This window comes from Vicia villosa, linkage group LG1 (assembly GCF_029867415.1).
Source record: "Vicia villosa cultivar HV-30 ecotype Madison, WI linkage group LG1, Vvil1.0, whole genome shotgun sequence".
Taxonomy (NCBI): domain Eukaryota; kingdom Viridiplantae; phylum Streptophyta; class Magnoliopsida; order Fabales; family Fabaceae; genus Vicia; species Vicia villosa.
In genome coordinates, this window is record NC_081180.1 from 18,900,730 (window position 1) to 18,909,330 (window position 8,601).

Genomic DNA, 8,601 nt, shown 5'->3' on the forward strand with positions numbered 1-8,601 from the left:
AAAATTAGTAGACAATTTTTATTTTTTGTTATGTTATGGTTAGTAGAAAGCCATTCAAAGATGCCTTGTTTTCCACTACAAAATTATACAACATTTCGCAAAAACAAAATTGAATTGTGTTAGGTCACAAATCGACACAGTCAACTCATCAATGATCGTTAAATTGAGATCGTACAATACAAAATATTATATTTTTGTATTATTTTTATGAAATTAAATAATAATAATAATATTAATTAAATATTAATAAATTGATTTTAGTCAAATTATCTTTGATGTGTTGACTATTCGAATGCATATGATCGTGAAGTGTACGTAGACATTCAAATTTAAAAAATAAAAAACATTATCCATTTTAATGTTTTGTTTTTGTAGTTAAATATTTTATAAGGACCCACAAACAAACATTCAAAAAATTTAATAATTCTACAATAGATTATTATACTAGGATTGAAAAGAGAATATTATTTTAATTTCTATATGATTTTATTATTATTATAATTATAATAATAATTATACATGTTGTACATGTCCATGGTCAAGACTATTGAGCCAAAAAAATCCTTAAACATGATGTCCTCCCATAATCATATGAAGACATAAACCATAGAATGAAAAGTTGATTAAAATGCTTCTAAAATAAAAAGAGGTGGAAGATCATTAAGAAGTTGATTAAAATAATAAGATTTCTATGTTCCAACCAACCAAAGTTTCAAAAAAAGTAATTAATTGAAAAGCGTGTAGTTTAGGCCTTGTGGACATGTCGCCCACCCTCATGGCATATCAAAACCAAAATGAGTATTCTCTCTTTTTCAAAATTGAATATAGCGAACAAGGATACGGCAGAGATTAATCCCTCAAGTCAAATTATAATAGACCGTAAAATTTTTTATTAAGAAAACTTAACATTACTCCTTAATTAGGATTGAGTTCGAACCAAAGACATCTGATTAAACGGGAAAAGACCTGTTACCGACTGTCTCATTAAAGTGCTAGTATAAAGTTTTCTCACAATATACTTCTTATAAAATATTTTATATTAAATAAAATACTTATATATATATAAGAAGCCTAAGGTGACAGGTTTTGTTTTGAGCATTAACTTAGTTACACACATTGATTGAAAAACATGGAAACATCAAAACAAATTGATGTTCATCATCAAACTCAATCATCTTCATCTTCATCTTCTTCCATAGATAGTAACAATTATAATTATCCTTCTGCAATCTCAAGTCTCAAAACAACTGATTTAAGCACCGATCTCAAACTCGGTCTTAGCATCTCTCCATCTTCTCAATCTCAATTACCATTCAATTCAACCACAACCTCAAAGTAACATTTCTCAACCTTAATCTTTGTTTTCTTAATGGATATTTGTTACTTTGTTTTATTATATTAACATGTTAATGTTGTGTTTTAGGGAAGAAACACTTGATTGGCCACCAATTAATAAATCCATATTGAGAAGAAACACTTTGGCTGAAAAACAAAACCATAGTATTATTCAAAGACAAAGATCTTTGTTTGTTAAGGTTTATATGGAAGGAATCCCAATTGGAAGAAAACTAAATCTCTTGGAACATCATAGTTATGATGAACTTGTTAAAGCTCTTTGTCATATGTTTAGGACAATCATTCTCTGTAAGCATTCAAATTAGCCCTCATAAATTTTCTTGGACCTTATCATCATATGTATAATAATTTCTTATAAAAATTGTTTTTTTTCTTCTTTTCTTTAGGTCCTAATTCGCAACCACTAAATTCGTGGAATTTTCATGTTCTAACATACGAAGATCAAGAAGGAGACTGGATGATGGTCGGAGATGTCCCTTGGGAGTAAGTTTTTCAGACATTCTGCGCACCAACCACTTGCGCTAGATTCGTGTAATACATACAAACATTACAATGACATATATACATTTTTCATGATTTTGACAATTTTTGCAATGAATGAATGCAGGATGTTTTTGTCAAATGTGAAGAGGCTGAAGATCACAAGAGCTGATAACTGCTAGTTTAATTAATTTTATGAATGCATATAATCTCTCAAGCAACATGCTTCTCCTCAATTTTCATTGTTGATAAATTTTTGTTCTAATTGTTAATTAGAGTGGTTGAAATTGGTAGCTTCAATGATTATCATATATGATTCCAAAACCATAGATGTATAGCTTCTCACCTAGTTATCAATTTAGTGAATAGCTCTACCTAGCTACAAAGTTAATTAATTTATTAATCTCTCTGCTTAATTTTATTATTAATTGCATCTTCATTTGATGAATGAGTATTGGTATTGTTTTTGGTTGTCTGTGTTAATAGTGAAACATTGAAAAGCAACAATAAAATTTTGATAATAAATTTGATTAGGTGTGCCTTTTTCTGCTGTCTTTACTTTGATGTGTTTGGCTTTGTTGGGTACAAAACAACATAATGGTTATGGACACCACACACCTCGTGTCAACAACAGTGGTTTTGCTTTCATTAGTGTAACCTTTTTTCCTTTTGTAACTTTCATTGTTTTTTGAGCAAGTATAAAAATGAAACATTGATAAGTTAGTTTAGATGAGCAACATTATTATGCAGCTAGTCATAGAGTACTCATTAAGGGGGCCACATCACCTTACATGCATACCCTTTAGTCAAACTTGTTCTACAATACTTCCCTTGTCAGTTGAAATGATGAAGAATATACTTTGTTATTCATGCACATGATGTGTTTAAGTATAGATGGAGGTGGATTACTTTGATCCCACTATTTTGCTGTCAAGAGTTGCAAGAATACAGAAGTAAATGAATTTTTAACCTGGTAAAAATGTAGTATCAAATAGGCTAAACAGAAGGAAGGGTTATTAATGAATGAACTTGAGTCTAAAGTCTTGAAACATGTTGTTGGAGGGAGGATTTGTGAGAGTATCAACAATTTGTGCAATCTTTGAGATATGTTGAACTTTGAGTTTGTTGGATACAACTCTCTCTCGAACAGAATGTATGTCCAATTCAATGTATTAGGTTCTAGCATGAATAACGATTTTTATGTGGCACCATAATTGCACTAATATTATCGCAAGAGAAAAGTTGGTGCGAGATACTTGACATGTAGCTCAGTTGGAGATGATTTTAGTCACAACCTAGGAAGCACGGACACTCCGAATTTGACCCCGACACTGACACGGGGACATCAGTAATAATTTTAAAAAATAAAAAAATAAACGTAATTACAAATATCAGTACAAGTGTCCAATACTAACACGAATACAGACACATCATTTTTTAGAGGTGTTGGTGCCACAGCTAATTCAGATGTAGTGTGAGTCAATGCACAATATTCCACTTCAGTACTTGAGCGAGCAATTAGTGACTATTTCTTCGAGCTCCGTGAAACTAGGTTAAGACTAAAGTACACACATGAACCTAATGTGGACCTTCTATCATCCGAATCATTGGCCCAATTTGAATAATTATAAGCAGTGTTTTAAAAATCGGACCAGTCATCAAATTGGTGAGGGTATTGGGTCCATTGGTTGAACCACTGGGTCACTGGTCGAACCGCATGATTAAATTGAATTAAACCGGATAACTCGATTGAATAAATCGATCTCTATTGCAATACTATAGATTTATTAAATCGGTTGAACCGGATGACTTAGGGTCTGTTTGGTTCAAATGAGGGGGAGGGGGTTTTAAAGGAGGGAAGAGGAGGGGAGGGGAGGTGAGAGATTTTTTAATCAGATAAGTGTTTGGTTTAAAATAAGAGAGAGGAGGGAAAGAGAGATGTTTTAATTAAAAATATGTTTGGTTCAGGAGGGGAGGGGTTTTATTAATAAAATACATTTTTACCCTTATGATCTTATATAAGTGATATAATATTCAAATATGAAAAATGCATAAATATTTTTTTGGTAATAAATTTTTTAATATTGAGGGACTAAAACGTTATAATTTACCATAACGTTAATAAGCTGAGTACACTTGATTCATATTATAACTCTCTGACACAAATGAAACTATATACTAATAACAATTTTTAAATAGTGATGAATCATCAAACAAAACAAATACATAAAATAAGTTATTATTAAAACTAATAATTTAATTTTTTTAATAAAAAATAAACAAAAAATAAAATAAAGTGAATGATTTAAAATTTGATATAAATCAAAATTAGAAGAAAAATGAACATAAATAAACATTAAAAAAAATTGAAAATAATTTGAAGGTGAATAATAGTTATAATAAGTTGATGGAAATAATCGAGAAAAATCACATAGAAGAGAAACATTAACAGGAAAGAAAATAAATAATTTTGAAATATTAAAATTAAACTGAGGATATTTTAGTAAATATAATAATTTTTTACGTATTAAAATTCAGATTCCTTCCCCTCCAAATCCTCCAAATTCGAAGGGACGCAAAAAGTGAGGTTTGGAGGGATTTTGCTCCCCTCCCCTCCCCCCTCCTTAAATTTGAACCAAACAATTTAATTAGAAATTTCTCCTTCCCTCCCATCCATCTACCTCGAACCAAACACATAGTCTTTAAAAAATATCACAACACCTACAAAATTTTATAATTTTAAAATATCATAATTTCACATTTTTATTTTTTACATTCAAATTCTAAATATAATCATCGCTCACAACAAAATAATACAAAATATAAATTTAAATAAATTTCAAACCAAGTCTAATTGCAAACAGAAGAAAAATTGTTCCAAATAAAGTTAGAATAAAGTCTAATTATATTTTAATTATATTTTTTATAAAAAAATGAAAACGACGTCGTTTTGTGCGGAGAAAAAGAGTATGCATTTGAACCACCGATTTTCTAAAATTGCCGGTTCACCGGTTTTGGACGGTTCTCACCTCTTCAATAGCATATCTAGTCTAGCAATCAGACCAGACTGATGACCCCTCCAGTTCCCGGTCTGACTGGTCCGACTGACCGGTTCAACCCGATTTTTAAAACACTGATTAGAAGCTCTCAAAGAGAATTTATGTAAAGGATTGGTTGCGATAAGCAAACCATGATTTGCAGTGCCACTAAGATATCGAAGAATGAGTTTCACTACACTTCAATATGATTCCAAGGGCAAAGCCATAATTGACAAGCTTTATTCATGCAAAAAGTTATATCAAGTCATGTCAAATTTACATATTGCAAGGCTCCAGGGCCGGTCCCGACTTTTTAGAGGACTAGGGCAAATAAATAAATTGGCCCCTAATAAATCCTCCAAAATAAAGAAGAATTTCGGAGACAAAATAAAAAATATGAAGTCTTGGTTGTTTCTAACAATAAAAAGAATTTCAATGCGGATAAGTAGCCATCAGCAAATCATTAAAGAATTCAAATCGAAATATGAATAACTGAATTAAGAATGAGAATATCTTAAGTGTCTTAATTGCTCCAATTTCTAGGCAACATCCACCATCTCAAAAAAAAATGAAAGTGGTGTTACTTTAAGACCCTAATACACATGTTTACTTGAATCATAAAAAGTTTGTTTTTATATTAGAAAAATAATAAATCAAAGCACAAATTATAATAAATTTGATTTCATCATAAAAATTTGATAATAAATAAATTAATTGTATAACAAACTTTTAAATATTTAATTATAACATATAAATAATCTCTAAAATTTATACTAAAATAAATTAAAATAAAACTATAAGAATTATAATAAATAATCATCGAGAATAAAATTTAATTTTAATTATAAGTTTTAATTAATTATATATAAATTGTTTTATAAATAATATTTGATATATAAAAATTGTTTTATAATTAATATTTGATATATAAATTGTTTTATAATTAATATTTGAAAGATGCTAATTTTATAGAAATTTGAGAAGAAAAAAAAGCTTTTGCCTCGCACCTTTTTTTCAAATGATTGTAGTAATTTATAAGAGACAAAAACAGAATAAATTGTTTATCAAAAAATTAATTGAAAAAACATGAAATTGCCAAGAATTGAACCGAGAACATTAAGTTTCATAGACAAGGCTCAAACCACAGAGCTACAATCACATGTTTAATAATTATTTCGCTAAAAGATATACATTTTTTATTTCAGTCTAATTTTTTGGCTACACCCCCCAAAATTGAGGCCCCTGTTTATTTGAGGCTGTGGGCCTACTTGCCCTGGCCCAAGGCCGGCCCTGCAAGGCTCTAACATTGGACTTGTAAATAGAAGGATCATATAGGACATCATTGTCATGCTTGCGTAGTTTGCAATGAATGAATATTAGTGCGTTGACTCCATTTGCATCAATCATATTTGCCTTGGCTAACAAGTCTTTGATATAATTGGTTTGGTTAAAAACTATAGCACCATTGGGTTGATCATGTACTTCAATTTCAAGAATATTTTTTTTGGTTTTCCAAGTTTCTTAAGAGCAAACTTATTGTGAAGCTTTGAGATCATATCATGTATTAGCTTAGGAGAGGTTTGTGTAAGTAGAATATCATCAACATATACCAATGCATATGAGGTTATGTCTCAGTGTTGATAAACAAAGAGAGAATTGTCACATTTGTTGGAGGGAAAAACCAAATTGAATCAAGGTATGATGAAACTTTTCATACCAACAGAGTTCTTATGTGAACTTGCCTAGACAATAAACATTGCAAAAATCAACAAATATCGTATTATTCACTTGAATATTACACGATGCAAGGACATGATGAACAAATTTATAATGACCATGCCCTAATCTAGAGTGCAATAGAGCACCAATGTTTGCAGAGGAAACAACACTATCTATTTTAAGACTAGCATTGATATTATTGACAGTAAAGTATGAATGTTAAGTCTCATCAAAAAAATAATTATGAAAGGTTTCTAAAGATATATTCTTGAAGAAGTACAATCCACTTTCATCAAGAAAACCTTCAAGAAAAAACAAGCTAGATGCATGTGATGTAACATTTTATTTATTAGCATGTAACTCAATAAATACTTTATTATCTCTAGCAAATTTAGAAACCGAAATGAGATTTCTAGTGATTCTAGGCCCCTCCACTACAAAAAGTGTTTTTAACCTCGGGCGCGAAATGCATTTTACTTCGGCTAAAGAAGCAAGGTAACGAAGGACGTCATGAAAAGTAACGACTTAACATCTCAGTTTTTAAAACACCGAAGGGTAAATATATTTTTGCATGGGTTCGAACCCCAATTATCTGCACTTTTATTATTTACAAAACTAGCACCCCATACATCTCGGGTGATTAATAAAACCGAAGGGTAAGATAAATTGTTTGTTTAATTAAAACTTGTTACATTATTTACTCAAAAAATTAATAAAATAATTTGTTTACAAACTACAATGTTTACCCAGAATATTACATTGTTTATACAGAATATTAAAATAAAAATTAATTTGTCCATTAAAATCATATGTTGGATCTTCGAATCCTTGATATTTGGGCAAGATCAAATGATGGGCACCATTATATTCTTAATTGCTTTTTTAAGTATTTGTTTCACATATAAAAAAAGATAAATAAATTATTTTCTGCTCAAACAAATATTTAAGAATACAAATTTTAAACCCAACTAATTTTCTGCTCTTGCAATCCATCATAGAGAACTCTTCATCGAAAATACTCTTACAAACTTTAAAGTGGAGGATGTAGATAGTTTCAAGCGCTTCATGATGTTTCATTATCAATTTTAGATATCATAATGCTTTTATAATGGAAGTTTTTTAGGTTTCACGCGGATCACTAATGGTAGTGTCTTGAGTGTTGATACCCATGAAATGAACGAAACTGATTTGTTTAAGGACGGTGATCAATATCCTCAATTATCACGCTAAATTATCCTCTCGGTTTTGTTAAAAACTGAGGTGAATTTTCACATGCTACACTGAAGAGTTGGTTGGGAAACAGTAATGATGATTTTTGTAGAGGTCGGGACACAATGAACCAAATGATCTGAAATCAGCATAATGAGATACAAACATCTTTTGGTTGGAACATTAATGTATTATAAGACCTATTTAAAATATCCTTTATTCACAGTTGGTTGGCAACATCTTTCGTATGAGGTTGAATTTTATTTATCAAGAAGCCAAGCAAGCAGAGAAAATAAGATCATATGGTTCAAAGTATAATTGTACACATAGGAAGATGTACAGTATTCCATGTGCTTGTTTAACTAAAAAGAAAATGAAGATCAATACATTGATACGTATGGATGAGATACACTCACTAGAAAAGGCTTCGGTTTGATGATGATGGTGTGATGAACGATGATAAATCAAACATATATATCATGTCCGGGTGGGAAGTGATCCAAGAGAGATTCATGAATGTTGATGACAACATAAAATTGCACATCAAAGAGCAGTTGATGAAGATTGCATATCTTGAAAAACTACGAATTTGAAACCACACTCAGAACCAATTAAAACAAAGGGTTCCTCTAAAAAGGTCAAATCGACTGAGAGTGAAAATTCTACAAAGCGGTTTCCTTCTTACATTGAACATGTTGACTTATATTTTCCAAATTTTCTAATTCTTAAATCTAAAAAAATTGTTTTCAAGGGTGCTCGCATTAGCAAACCAACTTCCTCACCACCATTACCAAAAATC

General features: G+C 30.3%; 1 protein-coding gene across 1 annotated transcript; it reads left to right on the forward strand.

The window, feature by feature from the left end:
- The first annotated feature begins 1,075 nt into the window (after positions 1-1,075).
- Positions 1,076-2,239, forward strand: LOC131602082 (auxin-responsive protein IAA4-like). Its single transcript, XM_058874089.1, has 4 exons — positions 1,076-1,335; positions 1,424-1,644; positions 1,743-1,839; positions 1,964-2,239. Exons 1-4 carry the CDS (start codon positions 1,130-1,132, stop codon positions 2,016-2,018), a joined length of 579 nt encoding a protein of 192 aa, XP_058730072.1. The 5' UTR covers positions 1,076-1,129; the 3' UTR covers positions 2,019-2,239.
- The last annotated feature ends 6,362 nt before the right edge of the window (positions 2,240-8,601 follow it).